Source organism: Schistocerca serialis, chromosome 7 (genome assembly GCF_023864345.2).
Source record: "Schistocerca serialis cubense isolate TAMUIC-IGC-003099 chromosome 7, iqSchSeri2.2, whole genome shotgun sequence".
NCBI lineage: Eukaryota > Metazoa > Arthropoda > Insecta > Orthoptera > Acrididae > Schistocerca > Schistocerca serialis.
The window spans coordinates 199,009,716-199,026,985 of NC_064644.1; the positions used below are offsets into that span (position 1 = coordinate 199,009,716).

Sequence of the window (17,270 nt, forward strand, 5' to 3'; positions counted from 1 at the left end):
CGCGTATGGTTCGCGGGAAGAACGACTGTCTGAAAGCCTCCGTGCGCGCTCTAATCTCTCTAATTTTACATTCGTGATCTCCTCGGGAGGTATAAGTAGGGGGAAGCAATATATTCGATACCTCATCCAGAAACGCACCCTCTCGAAGCCTGGCGAGCAAGCTACACCGCGATGCAGAGCGCCTCTCTTGCAGAGTCCGCCACCTGAGTTTATTAAACATCTCCGTAACGCTATCACGGTTACCAAATAACCCTGTGACGAAACGCGCCGCTCTTCTTTGGATCTTCTCTATCTCCTCCGTCAGAAGGATCTGGTACGGATCCCACACTGATGAGCAATACTCAAGTATAGGTCGAACGAGTGATTTGTAAGCCACCTCCTTTGTTGATGGACTACATTTTCTAAGCACTCTCCCAATGAATCTCAACCTGGTACCCGCCTTACCAACAATTAATTTTATATGATCATTCCACTTCAAATCGTTCCGCACGCATACTCCCAGATATTTTACAGAAGTAACTGCTACCAGTGTTTGTTCCGCTATCATATAATCATACAATAAAGGATCCTTCTTTCTATGTATTCGCAATACATTACATTTGTCTATGTTAAGGGTCAGTTGCCACTCCCTGCACCAAGTGCCTATCCGCTGCAGATCTTCCTGCATTTCGCTACAATTTTCTAATGCTGCAACTTCTCTGTATACTACGGCATCATCCGCGAAAAGCCGCACGGAACTTCCGACACTATCTACTAGGTCATTTATATATATTGTGAAAAGCAATGGTCCCATAACACTCCCCTGTGGCACACCAGAGGTTACTTTAACGTCTGTAGACGTCTCTCCATTGATAACAACATGCTGTGTTCTGTTTGCTAAAAACTCTTCAATCCAGCCACACAGCTGGTCTGATATTCCGTAGGCTCTTACTTTGTTTATCAGGCGACAGTGCGGAACTGTATCGAACGCCTTCCGGAAGTCTAGAAAAATAGCATCTACCTGGGAGCCTGTATCTAATATTTTCTGGGTCTCATGAACAAATAAAGCGAGTTGGGTCTCACACGATCGCTGTTTCCGGAATCCATGTTGATTCCTACATAGTAGATTCTGGGTTTCCAGAAATAACATGATACGCGAGCAAAAAACATGTTCTAAAATTCTACAAGAGATCAACGTCAGAGATATAGGTCTATAGTTTTGCGCATCTGCTCGACGACCCTTCTTGAAGACTGGGACTATCTGTGCTCTTTTCCAATCATTTGGAACCCTCCGTTCCTCTAGAGACTTGCGGTACACGGCTGTTAGAAGGGGGGCAAGTTCTTTCGCGTACTCTGTGTAGAATCGAATTGGTAACCCGTCAGGTCCAGTGGACTTTCCTCTATTGAGTGATTCCAGTTGCTTTTCTATTCCTTGGACACTTATTTCGATGTCAGCCATTTTTTCGTTTGTGCGAGGATTTAGAGAAGGAACTGCAGTGCGGTCTTCCTCTGTGAAACAGCTTTGGAAAAAGGTGTTTAGTATTTCAGCTTTACGCGTGTCATCCTCTGTTTCAATGCCATCATCATCCCGTAGTGTCTGGATATGCTGTTTCGAGCCACTTACTGATTTAACGTAAGACCAGAACTTCCTAGGATTTTCTGTCAAGTCGGTACATAGAATTTTACTTTCGAATTCAATGAACGCTTCACGCATAGCCCTCCTTACGCTAACTTTGACATCGTTTAGCTTCTGTTTGTCTGAGAAGTTTTGGCTGCGTTTAAACTTGGAGTGGAGCTCTCTTTGCTTCCGCAGTAGTTTCCTAACTTTGTTGTTGTACCACGGTGGGTTTTTCCCGTCCCTCACAGTTTTACTCAGCACGTACCTGTCTAAAACGCATTTTACGATTGCCTTGAACTTTTTCCATGAACACTCAACATTGTGCTACCCGTGTAGCCGCTTGTTGCGTGTAGTGGACTCCTGACCTATCCAGCGGAACCCGAAACCCCACCACCCTATGGCGCAAGTCGAGGAATCTGCAGCCCACACGGTCGCAGAACCGTCTCAGCCTCTGATTCAGACCCTCCACTCGGCTCTGTAGCAAAGGTCCGCAGTCAGTCCTGTCAACGATGCTGCAGATGGTGAGCTCTGCTTTCATCCCGCTAGCGAGACTGGCAGTCTTCACCAAAACAGATAGCCGCCGGAAGCCAGAGAGGATTTCCTCCGATCCATAGCGACACACATCATTGGTGCCGACATGAGCGACCACCTGCAGATGGGTGCACCCTGTACCCTTCATGGCATCCGGAAGAACCCTTTCCACATCTGGAATGACTCCCCCCGGTATGCACACGGAGTGCACATTGGTTTTCTTCCCCTCTCTTGCTGCCATTTCCCTAAGGGGCCCCATTACGCGCCTGACGTTGGAGCTCCCAACTACCAGTAAGCCCACCCTCTGCAACTGCCCGGATCTTGCAGACTGAGGGGCAACCTCTGGAACAGGACAAGCAGCCATGTCAGGCCAAAGATCAGTATCAGCCTGAGACAGAGCCTGAAACCGGTTCGTCAGACAAACTGGAGAGACTTTCCGTTCAGCCCTCCGGAATGTCTTTCGCCCCCTGCCACATCTTGAAACGACCTCCCACTCTGCCACAGGTGAGGGATCAGCCTCAATGCGGGCAGTATCCCGGGCAACCACAGTCGTAGTCCGATCAGGGGATGCGTGGGACGAGCTGGCCGTCCCCGACAAACCCCCATCCGGACCCCCACAGTGGTGCCCATTGGCAACAGCCTCAAGCTGTGTGACCGAAGCCAACACTGCCTGAAGCTGGGAGCGAAGGGATGCCAACTCAGCCTGCATCCGAACACAGCAGTTGCAGTCCCTATCCATGCTAAAAACTGTTTTGCATATTGGGTTGGTACCTGATTTCATGCGGTATGATTAGCCCCAGTTGAACAGCTTTGTAAGCAGGGTCAATATGGAGTTGGATCGGCTGCTTTGGGGTCTGACATGGGTTTGGTTCCTGTTTATGCTATTGGTAGGTCAGATATCATTAAGCATTGTTTTTTTTTTTTTTTTTTTTTTTTTTTAGCTATGATTAGTGTTCAGTGATATGACATCGAAAGGAATTAAGCACAACGAGAAGCTCAGACGAGCGGGTACTAAAGATGTTAAAATATTACAATATTGTTATAGAAATACAGTAAAAAATAGTGTTAGTATATTGCATTAATAAACATAGAATGCAATGGGTGTACGATGCCTGTCTGAACACCGTATAGGCACAAATATGGAAAGATAAATGTTTTTCGATATAAGCTTCACACATAAGTAGAGACAATATGGAAACAGGAGTAGTTGACATTTAAATGTCAGTGGACGCCCCAGGATAATGAAACAACTAAACGGGCATGAGAAAGGTGTACGCTATTTACCGCAAGTCTTTTTACTTCACAAGAGTGGAACAATCTTTTATTGTGCAGATACCAGGAACAGTAATAAAATACAAATGATTCGCGCTGTCACTTCAAAATTTCTCCAATTAAACTAAATGATGATTAATTACTTAATTTAAAAGAATAAAATGCCTTAATTTAGGAAGGACTAACAAGCAAGTATTACAAACAAATATTACTTAAACATGCGCTTAGCGATAGGCAAAGAATGAGAGCATTGATGGTAAAGATTACAATTCCAGTATTTGGCTGGACAAAGTGGGTGCTTGACATTAGTGAATATAACTTACAAGAAATGCAGTGACATAAAATTACACAAGTCTGGTATCTGACAAGCTGAGGTCTATTGAGTACTAACATTTTATGCAACGTACACAGGAACAATTTTTAACACAATATACAAGGTGCCGGGTTGGAGAAGAGTTTGTACCTAATTAACTCTGGCGAGTTCTGCTTGAGAACTGGGCATGCACTCAGCCCACTCCTTACCTACCACCTAATGAACTGTGGGCACAACGGTACACCCTCACAACAATTTAATAAAAATCGTAATCTACTCAGAGAAAAAAAAGAGAGCTTTATCATAATAACCAACAGGAAATGGTATTCTGCATATATCTACGAAATGATATTCGGATTAAATATTTACAATGAGATTTATTATACATCAGAACACAAAGGTACTTGATTGTCAATACAAACAGTGGGCTGAAGGGTAGGTTATACGGAACAATTATGAGAATGAGAGTTGGCTCGAGAACAAGGGGCTCCTACTCTCTGTGATGCAATAGAATGACGATAATGACTGGAGGTCCTAATGACTCAATATTATTCCCCCGACTATAATGCAGTAGTGCGATTAGTAGTGAAAGCTGAAATGGGATAACATGGAGAAACAAGCAAGGTGGACTTGTAGGAAAGTGATCGCGCATGCTGCTGAGGACTTCAGTATAAAAATGATAGGTCCTACAATTCCGGAGCAGAAAAATACTTTACCAGTCCTGAAACCTGCAAGACGTCGTCGGTAGGCAGCGTTTGATGATGTAGGCGCCGACTTCTGTTGTGCAGCAACTCTGTTTCAGCCCCTGGCCTCGAAGGCTGTCTGCGAAATCTAAGTTCTGCCGAAAAAGTGCGACTAAGTCTCAAGACCGTCTGACTCCAACGAAGATCAGATCCCGATTGCCCTGCCCCCGTGCAACACAAGAGCGAAGCGAACGTTACCCAGCTCCCCACTACCCTCAGAAACTGCGAATCAGTATTCAGTGCTGATTCCAAAATTCCCCCACACTATCTCAGAACATTATTCGCACCAATAGCGACCGTTCCCTGCAATTATTATCGGGGTTTTATGATATCAACTGGCCTCAGTTTTAAGTTGACCAATCATGCCTCTGCTATTTAGCTCGGGGCACTGAACTTTCCGTTTGACTTCCTATGAAAACAACATGCCTAGACCACCAGCCATCCAGTCACAGACAGTCGCGCCCAGCAGGGCACAGTCCACAAGTATTCCTAGAATCATGACGACAATGCAGTCAGTCGGTGCCAGCAGTCTTCATTCCAGACACGCCGATACAGTAAAATGCGGCGACACTCAGACATATCGCATGTCGTTTCGACCTGCATACAACAGGCGAAACTCGACCGAGGTCAGTCGTCCCACCATGCGCTAAAGCCCATTGATATACGACCCTCTCAGTATTCACGTAAATGCAGCCCCCCACTAGAAACGCTGTGTGCCATGTCCTCCAGTTTTCGCCTCGCAACAGGCCGCCCAGGGAAGTAAAAGCAAGATCACGTACTGTTCCCAATATGCATAGCAATCAAGTGAAAAGTACTTTGAGCTCTCAGTACAAATACTCTCTTTAGAATGACCTTATTCGGACTGTTATCACCGTGCAAGGACATAAAACATTAATAAAATTGATGAAAATTAGAGGCGACACGCGAAAGAGGGCATGGAACCTCTCAAATATCCAATATTAGATCAATGAGATAAGCCCCTTGGGCATAATCGAGATACTGGCGTGGTAAACTAAGAAAAAAGCTCTGAATAGATTGAGCATTATCTCAATATTAAAATTATTACATTAAAATCAAATTTCAAACTGGGAAACATGGAAGGGGCAGGTACGGCAGTCCAGGTCTGGGTAAGATGGTTTAGAATAACGGACACTTCTGCCCAAGAGTAATGGGTACTTCCAGTTAAATTAACGCCCGATTGCTACGACATAGAAACTCAACTTTTGAGGGATGCCGTAGTAAGCCAGGAGGCAGCAACGTCCCAGAGGCTACGCTGAGACCTGCCTGCTCACATACACAGCCGGTGCAGAGAGGTTAACCTGATGAACTGGTGGGTGACAGATAACACCCGGGAGCAGCGCCTCCAAACACTACAAACAGCTCGGAAAGCTGAAAGCAGACAAGTGGACATATAATTCATGCATAATAATCACAGAACATTTGAAAATTCTCAGAAGAAATCAAGAAATCACAGGGGACTCAAACACATTAACTTAAGTGACTTAAAGGATAATAGGCAAATCTTGAGGGCTAACACTCAAACGACTACAATAGTAATTATATTTAGAACAAGAAATATTACCTTTTTGAAAGGGGAAAAACCGCACCAGAGTTAAGGAATTTAATTACCAAAATGAGTCAAGATTCACTGGGCCGCTAGCGTTTGCTTACCATGGCCGTAGACAATTTTATAGCCATTCCATCAGTCAGGGAAGCAACAACTTCCAATACAAATAAGACGAAAAGTCGACCTCGGTGCTTACTAATATACATGGCAGCCTGGAACATATACCACAGTTAATTTCAGGCGCAAAAGACAAGATAAACAGATATCGAACAAGTTGCTATTAAAGGAAATTTTAAAACACATCAAATATGGCACTCAGATAATTTCAAACAGAGGCACAAACAAGGTAAATTTAATGCTTGAGACAGAGTGATGGGGAACAACAGGCAGTACAGTATAGCGGGAGCAATTTCAACCCATGAACACAAGTGTCCATCACGCAACGAGTTTATTACCCAGAAAGGGCAGAACAGGCGGCACCAGAAAATGAACAGCACTCCAAAACTCATATCAGCAACTATGCCTCCTTAATCCAGTGTAAACCGGCTGCGTCGAAAATAGGCCCAAGTATTGTCGACCACCACAATTCTACTTACCACCGGCCGCTTAGACAATCGTGCACCCATAAGCCTCGTGACCAGCTCACTATACGTTACAAGCGCCTCGTGTCTCTCTCTCCCTGAGAGCGACTGACTGCCTGCCCATGTGATCAACAATCTGCTCCAAGAAACAACAACCTTTTTCCAAAGCTGTTTCACAGAGGAAGACCGCACTGCAGTTCCTTCTCTAAATCCTCGCGCGAACGAAAAAATTGGCTGACATCGAAATAAGTGTCCAAGGAATAGAAAAGCAACTGAAATCATACAACAGAGGAAAGTCCACTGGACGTGACTGGATACCAAATCGATTCTACACAGAGTACGCGAAAGAACTTGCCCCCTTCTAACAGCCGTGTAACGCAAGTCTCTAGAGGAACGGAAGGTTCCAAATGATTGGGGTCGTCGAGCAGATGCGCAAAACTATAGGCCTATATCTCTGACATCGATCTGTTGTAGAATTTGAGAACATGTTTTTGCTCGCGTATCATGTAATTTCTGGAAACCCAGAATCTACTCTGTAGGAATCAACATGGACTCCGGAAACAGCGGTCGTGTGAGACCCAACTCGCTTTATTTGTTCATGAGACCCAGAAAATATTAGATACAGACTCCCAGGTAGATGCCATTTTCCTTGACTTCCGGAAGGCGTTCGATACAGTTCCGCACTGATAAACAAAGTAAGAGCCTACGGAATATCAGACCAGCTGTGTGGCTCGATTGAAGAGTTTTTAGCAAACAGAACACAGCATGTTGTTCTCAATGGAGAGACGTCTACAAACGTTAAAGTAACATCTGGCGTGCCACATGGGTGTGTTATGGGACCATTGCTTTTCACAATATATATAAATGACCTAGTAGATAGTGTCGGAAGTTTCATGCGGCTTTTCGCGGACGATGCTGTAGTATACAGAGAAGTTGTAGCATTAGGAAATTGTAGCGAAATGCAGGAAGATCTGCACCGGATAGGCACTTGGTGCATGGAGTGGCAACTGACCCTTAACATAGACAAATGTAATGTATTGCGAATACATAGAAAGAAGGATCCTTTATTGTATGATTATATGATAGCGGAACAAACACTGGTAGCAGTTACTTCTGTAAAATATCTGGGAGTATGCGTGCGGAACGATTTGAAGTGGAATGATCATATAAAATTAATTGTTGGTAAGGCGGGTGCCAGGTTGATATTCATTGGGAGAGTCCTTAGAAAATGTAGTCCATCAACAAAGGAGGTGGCTTACAAAACACTCGTTCCACCTATACTTGAGTATTGTTCGTCAGTGTGGGATCCGTACCAGGTCGGGTTGACAGAGGAGATAGAGAAGATCCAAAGAAGAGCGGCGCGTTTCGTCACAGAGTTATTTGCTAAGCGTGACAGCGTTACGGAGATGTTTAGCAAACTGCAAGAGCGGCGCTGTGCATCGCGGTGTAGATTGCTGTCCCGGTTTCGAGAGGGTGCGTTTCTGGATGAGGTATCGAATATATGGCTTCCCACTACTTATACCTCCCGAGGAGATCACGAATGTAAAATTAGAGAGATTCGAGCGCGCACGGAGGCTTTCCGGCAGTCGTTCTTCCCGCGAACTATAGCGACTGGAACAGGAAAAGGAGGTAATGACAGTGGCACGTAAAGTGCCCTCCGCCACACACCGTTGGGTGGCTTGCGGAGTATGAATGTAGAATGTAGATGTAGAGCTTGAGACACAGCCAACAGGCGACGAAGCGCCACCCGGCGACTAGATAGAGACGGATCGCCAATCGCCAGTAGGCAAAGTTATAATGACATAGATGGAGCCGGCACGGCTCAGCCATATACGTTAAAAGTTATCATAGAGTGACAAATTTTGAAACTAAATAATTTCGTGTAGTGCAACGTACAGAAGCATGTGCCTGTGAGCGTAAACTAAAAAGTGGTAATTTCATAACTGCAAGGTCGCCTTGGAAAATTTTCAACTACATATGAAGAGCTTCGATTCCTTCTTGTACTATCTGTCAGACAGAGGGAAGCAAAATATTATTAGTGGGGATTTCAAAGTAGATGTTCTGAAAAAGCCTGATAGAAAGAATGATCATGTAGTGTTATAATATTCAGTTCTTTCACTCTGACATAAGTTGCTGATATTCCTCCTCGGGCAGTAAAGGAAACCAGTACACTGATAGATAATATTTTCACAGAGCAAGACAAAATTAAATTAAATAAATATTTAGTCTGTTACGAATGGTCTTTCTGATCATGATACATAGCTACATGACATAGCTCCACAGAGTAATGCGACACAGTCCTCCAAAATGGTGCGTCGATTAATGATTTAAAGATTGCAAATAATATGGAAAGCTCGCAGCAATTAAACAGGGGTGATGTGTAGCGGGAACCTGATGCTATTTTAAAATGTGATTTATTTCATCATACGTTTGTGAGTATTTTCTGAAAACAGTTTCCCTAAAAAAACGGTGAAGTTTAATCGTAAGGTACCATATGAAAAACCGTGGCTTACTAGCGGAATAAATGCATCTTGCAGCCAGAAAAGGGAACTGTATCTAACAACTGCAAAGAGTAATGAGCCAGAAAAAGCTAATTACTATAAAAACTACTTTACGTATTAAGGAAAGTTATTAAAAAGTTCAGAAGTATGTGTATTTGCTGTTTTATGGATTCTGAATGTCTGTGCGTATAATTTTTTTCTACCTTCTGCTGACTTAAATCATAAATCATTTCATCGTTTTTTAATGACTCACTAGGATTTATATAATCCACTGCTAAGTCAGGCTGTGGCTGCATAATTGGTTCAGCTGATTCTTTCTCATTAATTTCCTAACTTCATCTATCTAGCATCAGGGCATCTCTACTTCCTCGTACAGACTCTGATGCAAAATTAACTCTCCTTAAGCACTTAGACTAGTCTCAAGTTCTGTACTTCGTATGTCAATATATTTGCTCTTTACTTCGTTGGAATTAGCATAATTTTCCCTTATGCATTCTTACTTATTCATAACAATGAGTATTTTCCAGTTTCGTTCATATCTCTCCTATTCAATTTAATGCGGGATTTTAGTACTTCCATAGCTTTTGTTTCTGGCATGTATTTCAATAGTTCTCTTTGATTAACATATTTACTCTATTCCACTGATAAGACTAAGTGACGCACTACACATCCATGGCTTTTGCACACATAGCATTTACAGAGGTACCCTGTATATTTCATTTAGTTCATTTCCAATTGTCTCATCGAATTGTATTGCTGTCTCATTCATTCCTAATTTATCCTACCTCCTCTTATTCCTAACCTTCCTCTGCATTCTTTAAAAGTCCGGATTATGCAAGTACTTGGTTATGCTTCAAACCAAAACCAAACACGTGTGTTCACACTCTCTAGCAGCTAGTCCACCAGTCTATCAAATTATTACCTTTTATATTTAGAGATGAATAGAGGTTTTACTACAAGTAGTAACAACCTCTCATCGAAGTTTAGGTAAATTTCTTCTCTGTCAGCCTTCCATTGCCGTTACGTTACATAGTTTCAATTACCCACGGCAATCAGATTGTCATTCACTCTCACATACAATGAAGAGTCACGTGCCTATTATTGTATAAGGTCCTTGCGAAATCGCAGAAGTGCCACAGCACGCCGTGGCATGGACTCGACTAATGTCTGAAGTTGTGCTGGAAGTAATTTACACCACGAATCCTGCAGGTCTGTCCATAAATCCGTAAGAGTCCGAGAGGGTGGTGATATCTTCTGAAAAGTACGTTGCAAGGCGTCCCAGATATGCTCAATAATGTTCATGTCTGGGGAGTCTGGTGGCCAGCGGAAGTTTTTAAACTCAGCAGAGTGTTCTTGGAGCAACACTGTAGCAATTCTCGACGTATGGAGTGTCTCATTGTCCTGCTGGAATTGCCCACGTCCGTCGGATTGCACAAAGAACATGAATGGATGCAGGTGATCAGAACCTGTTAGAGTCGTATCTAGACTTACCAGTGGTCTGATATCACTCCAACTGCACCCGCCCTACACCGTTACAGAGCCTACACCAGCTTTAACAGTCCCTTACTGACATTCAGGTTCCATGGGTTCATGAGGTTGTCTCCATACCCTTACAGGTCCATCCGCTCAATGCAATTTTAAATGAGATTTGTCCCACCAGGCAACATGTTTCCAGTCATCAACAGACTGATGTCAGGGTTGACAGGCCCAGACGAGGCGTACCCCTTTGCATCGTGCAGTCATCAAGTGTACGCGAGTGGGCCTTCGGCTCCGAAAGCCCATATCGGTACTGTTTCGTTGAATGGTTCGCACGCTGACACTTGTTGATGGCCCAGCATTGAAATCTACATCCATTTTCGGAAGGGTTGCGTTTCTGTCACGTTGAAAGATTCTCTTCAGTCGTCGCTGGTCCCGTTCTTGCAGGATCGTTTTCAGGCCGCAGCGATGTCGGAGATTTGATGTTTTACCGGTTTTCTGATATTCATGGTACACTCGTGAAATGGTTGTTCGTGAAGATACCCACACTTCATCGCTACCTCTGAGATGCTGTGTCCCATCGCTCGTGCGTTGACTATATAACACCACGTCCAAATTCACTTAAATGTTGATAACCTGCCATTGTAACAGGAGTAACCGATCTAACAAGTGCGCCAGACACTCGTTGTCTCATATAGACGTTGCCGACCTCACAAGGGAACCTCCCCATCGCACCCCCCTCAGATTTAGTTGTAAGTTGGCACAGTGGATAGGCCTTGATAAACTGAACACAGATCAATTGAGAAAACAGGAAGAAGTTGTGTGGAACTGTAAAAATAATAAGCAAAATATACAAACTGAGTAGTCTACGAGCCACATAGGCAACATCATTGACACAAAGCTCAGGAGTGCCGTGGTCCCGTGGTAGCGTGAGCAGGTGCAGATCGAGAGGTCCTTGGTTCAAGTCTTCCCTGGACTGAAAATTTTACTTTCTTTATTTTTGCATAGTTATTATCTGTCCGTTCGTTCATTGACGTCTCTGTTCACTGTAATAAGTTTAGTGACTGTGTTTTGCGACCGCATCGCAAAACCGTGCGATTAGTAGTACGTAGTACGTAGTACGATTAGTAGTACGTGCCTCTCCAATGGGAACCGAAAACATTTGATCGCAAGGTCATAGGTCAACCGATGCCTCCACAGGAAAACACGTCTGATATATTCTATACGACACTGGTGACGGCATGTGCGTCACATGACAGGAATATGTTGTCGACCCACCTAACTTGTACACTTGGCGAATGGGTAAAAAGATTCTTCTACCTTGCCCGATTTAGGTTTTCTTGTGGATGTGATAATCACTCCCAAAAAAGTGATGGAAACATAAGAGTTTTCACATAAACTGAAAATAAAAAAATTAAACTTTTCACTCGATGGAAGATTTAAACCAAGAACCTTTCGTTCCGCAGCTGCTCACGTTACCACGAGACCACAGCGCTCCCGCGTTCGCAGGCGCCTTGATGTTGCATATCTTCCCACGAACTACTCAGTTTGTATATTTTGCTTATTTTTTCACAGTTCGACACATCTTCTTCCTGTTTTCTCAATTGATCTGTGTTCAGTTTTTCAAGGCCTATCCACTGTGCCAACTTATAACTAAATCTGAGGGGGGTGCGATGGGGAGGTTCCCTTGTCAGTGCCGAATTCTGCTTTTTTACATATCTCTGTACTTGAATACGCATGCCTTTACCAGTTTCTATGACGCTTCAGGGTTTTTTACCAACCGCATAATTAACTTATACTTCTCTCTGTTTTGTCATCATTAGCTTGTGACGTTCATCGTATTAAATCAATACTGCTCATAGAGAACTGTTATCAAGCCTTGACAAACTTTAAGGTGTAATAATAAATGATGTCGTGTGGCTCAATCACGTGGCTCATGTAGATCTAATTCGGATCCACACCCCTCCCCCCGCTCCCTCATTGGCTCAGATGTCAGTCGCATCCGTTGTCGCGTTCCGCTGGCTTCTGGTCCGTCTGCACTAGTCACTTCCGTGACAAGCCTTCCATACATTCGCTGTGGCTGCTGGTCCTACACTCCCACGCATCTGCTTGACGTAAGTCGGGCCCCCCATGACTGACTGGCCCCACCGCCACACATTTATATTCGTGTAATCATTTAGTGACACCTGAAGATGAAGCTTTATGCTTAGAAACCGGTCATGGAATAAATTGACAAATTACTTGCAACTAAAGCAGTTTTTGTTCTGTAAGTGGTAGTGAGAAGAGATAATTCGCACCATCTTTCAGGTGTGCGGTTATGGGAGTTGTTCCACTGTGGCCACAGTGGGTAAAGGGCAAAAAACGTAGAACTTATATTTGTGTTGTCGTCGAAGTTCCAGTCTGAAGCATTCTTAGAAGACAAGAATCTAGGCACGTCCGAAGGCATCCTTGTGATCCCAGTTACAAATATATTTTTCTTTCTTAATGGGTGATTTTGGTGGGAGAAAACTTCATTCTTATAAACTATCACCTTCTGTTTAAAGCCCATTATATGAGAAATAATTTTGAATTGGTATAATCCTAAATGTCATCTAGCCACGTTTGTGCTAACGATGTCATCCTTTCAGAAAATATAATTTGATGGCCTCCTGAACGTAATATTTTGACTTCCTTTCTCAGACGTTTTCTTGTCGCAGTTTCTTGCAGGTCCTGCAACGAGTGATGAGTCCGGTTGCTATGACGCAGTTCGTATGCAGTTCGGTATCCGTCTGCATCACACTGTTTCAAGCGACTTGTGTAAGCTAAACTCCCTTACATTATGGTCATATACATCGTAACAAAATCAGTTGTAAAATAAAGCATAAAAAATTCCTTTGTTATCCTATGTGCTTTAGGTACTGATGTACACTGAAGAGTCAAAGAAACTGGTACACCTGCTCAATACCGTGTAGTTCCCCCGGGAGCACCCAGAAGTGCCGCAACACGACCTGGCATAGACTCGACTAATGTCTGAAGTAGTGCTGGAAGGAATTGACAGAATCAATCCTGCAGGACTGTCCATAAATCCGTAAGAGTACGAAGGGATGGAGATCTCTTTTGAACAGAAAGTTGCACGGCATCCCAGATATGCTATATAATATTCATGTCTAGGGGAGTTGGGAGGCCAGCGGAGTTGTTTAAACCCAGACGACTGTTCCTGGAGGCACTCTCTACAATAATGGGGGTGTGGGGTATCGCATTGTCCCGCTGGAGTTGTCGAAGTCCGTCGGAATACACAATGGACATGAATGGATACAAGTGACCATACAGGATGCATACGTACGTGTCACATGTCAGAGTCGTATCTAGACTTATCAGGGGTCCCAAATCACTCCAACTGCACACGCTCCACACCATTACAGAGCCTCCATCAGCTTGAACACTCCCTACTGACATACAGGGTCCATGGAATCATGAGGTTGTCTCCATACCCGTACACGTCGATCCGCTCGATACAATTTGAAACGAGGCTCGTCCGACCAGGCAATATGTTTCCAGTCATCAACGTTCTGATGTCGGTGTTGACGGGACCAGGCGAGGCGTGAGCAGTCATCAAGTGTACACGAGTGGACCTTCGGCTCCGAAAGCCCGTATCGATGATGCTTCGTTGAATGGTTCGCACACTGTCACTTGTTGGTGGCCAAGCACTGAAATCTGCCGCAATTTTCTGTCACGTTGAATTATTCTCTTCAGTCGTCGTTGGTCCCGTTCTTGCAGGATCTTTTTCCGGTCCCAGCGACGTCAGAGATTTGATGTTTTACCGGTTTCCTGATATTCATGGCACGCTCGTGAAAAGGTCGTACGGGAAAATCCCCACTTCATCGCTATCTCGGTGATTCTGTGTCTCATCGCCCGTGCGCCGACTATGGGACCAAGTACAAACTCGGTTAAATCTTGGTAATCTGCCATTGTAGCCGCAGTAACCGATGTACCAGCTGCGGCAGACACTTGTTGTTTTATATAGGTGTTGCCGGCCGCAGCGCCGTATTCTGCGTGTTTACATATCTCCGTATTTGAATACGCATGCCTATACCAGTTTCTTTGGCGCTTCAGTGTATAACGGCGTGAAGATTATTGTTAAGTTTGAATCAGTTGTGGATGCACTTCTGTTTTGATGTTGAGAATAGTAACAGGACAATTCTTGCTCTGTATATTAATGAATCTGATAATGACAGTTAATTAAAGCTAAAACTCTAATTATGCAAGCACTTACTATGATTGTCGTCTAGTTATTAAAACAGAATCATCACATGAATCACAGAATTCTCCAAAATGGCAACAGTGTCGTTTTTCGCTAAACGTCTCATTCATTTTTTCAACAGCGTAGACCTAATATTTAGTATTCAGTACGTGGGATAACATAGAAGTTCGTATAATAATCTACTTATGAAACATTTGCTACATATGCTACTTGCAGTTCAATGTCTTTTTTTTTCAGAATCCAGAAGGAAATTCTAGTTTGAAATGCTTCATGTATCTTCCCATGCCAGCGTTACAGATATTCATCTACTGCTATGGTGGCCACGAACTAATTGATCAGGTATGTAATGCCCCTTAAAAAGTACTAATATCATGTAAGTATATTTTGAAGAAGCGTAGTAAATTCCTAAGCAATTTCGGAACGTGCTCCCCTGTTCGATGTACGTTGGAGTGTATATGCAGATAAAGATGTAAAATATCCATTGCATCGTATTTTGAGGCAAACTGTTGACTGTATGTTGTAACTTCCGTTGCTACAGGTATCTTCCAGTTTACACTGATCGATATATTTTAATTCAGTAACTTTTGGGAATCCTTCAAAAAGCGTTTAATACAGCACACTACAGATATATTTCCCAATTTAGTTATCCCAAAGAATCTTGACTTATAGTAATGAATCATCCAGTACATTCCATGAATTCATAGGATGCTCACTGGCTAAAACTCGAAGTCATTCTTGTTTAAGAAAGCTATTTCTACAAACGATGGAACAGTTACTAAAGTTGAATCACATTTTCGCAATAGTAGAGGGTAATAATACCAATTTCCAACGGACAACAGAAATAAACTTTGAAACTGAAAAAACTCACTTAACATGAAATGTTGAACTGGATTTCCCTAAAGATCGAAATGTGATACGCACACTTACTCAGTAAGATTAAATCATTTAGTAGTTTCAAATAAGGAAATACGAGGGCATGCTGAAAAGTAATGCCTCCGTTAATTTTATGAGGAAACTCTTACAACTTTCTAAATAAAACTAACGTTGTTAGCATTCTACATCTTTTTTTCCTCATGTCTACCTATTTGCTTCTGAACATAATCACCCTGGCGATGAACGCATTTATTCCGGCGAGAGGCTAATTTGTTGATACCGTGATTGTAGAATGTCTGACACTGGTGATTGAACCACAACCTCACCTCTGCTTGCACCGCTTCTTCACTATCACAGTGAATCCAAAGGGTCGGACTGTTGCAGATATTAGAGGGCTCGCGTGTGATCTGGAATTGTCATGCTGAAAGAGAGGGTGTTCCATGTGAAGGCGAACTCTTCGAATTCGAAATTCTTTAACAGCACGCTCCTCCTCACACAGCGACATAGTTACGTTGCTAACCGACTTGTTACACGCTACAGTTCGCTTCCTTCTAGCGGCAGAGGGCTGCAAATATGTAGGCAAGAAGAATAAAGATGTAGATTGTTGATAATGTTTATTTCATTTAAATCCATCAATGCTTCGCAATTGCTAAATATGTATGGGCGTTGGAATACATCCTAACCTCCTTTTCCCCTCTCGCTGTTCCTTATCCACTCCATCACTCTCATTATCCATCTTTGCCTCCTTCCACCTATCTCTGTCCCGCCCCCCTTTTGTATACATCTGTTAATGCACACTCTCTTTGTCCATCTTTTCCTCCTTCCACCTATCTCTGTCACGAACCCCTTCTTTAAACATCTCTTAATGCACACTCTTTTCATGTATTTCCTCCTTCCACATCTCTCTGTCCATATCCCCCTTCCACTTCTTTACATCTATTTCCTCTTCCCACATCAGTCCATCTTCTCCTCCTCCTCCTTTTCTCTGACTTTATTTATTGTTATCTTTTTATGCGTAAACTCCGACTGTGAAAGTCTACTGGACTGTATTCGTTGTTCCGGAGTCATAATAGATCGCGGATCGCGTTGATTTGCCTCCAAACGCTGTCTACGCTCTCCGTCAGTCTCATTGAGTCAACGATCATGTAGTTGGCCTGCCTTGCGCCTGTGCCGACCGATATTTTGACGCCTCACTGGCGGAATAAGCCGCGAACTGAAATCAATTGAATATTAGTAAAACACAAAGTTGCCACGAACTAATATCAATACAGTCGCCGGCCGCTGTGGCCGAGCGGTTCTACGCGTTTTAGTCCGGAACCGCGCTGCTGCTACGGTCGCAGGTTCGAAACCTGCCTCGTGCATTGATGTCTGTGATGTCCTTAGGTTAGTTAGGTTTAAGTAGTTCTAAGTCTAGGGTACTGATGACCTCAGATGTTGTGCCCCATAGTGCTTAGAGCCATTTGAACCATCAATACAGTCTTTGAAACACACGAAAGATGTGATCACCATCGACAACAGCCTAAAATATGTGTGTGTGTGTGTGTGTGTGTGTGTGTGTGTGTGTGTGTGTGCTCGC

At 43.5% G+C, this 17,270-nt stretch overlaps 1 protein-coding gene across 1 annotated transcript in view; it reads left to right on the forward strand.

Annotated features, from left to right (window-relative positions):
- LOC126412976 (uncharacterized) overlaps window positions 1–17,270 on the forward strand; it is a 62,549-nt gene that overhangs the window by 22,530 nt on the left and 22,749 nt on the right. The window contains exon 2 of the mRNA XM_050082868.1: window positions 15,059–15,160. Coding sequence (XP_049938825.1) covers window positions 15,059–15,160 — 102 coding nt within the window. The remainder of the gene's footprint in view (window positions 1–15,058; window positions 15,161–17,270) is intronic.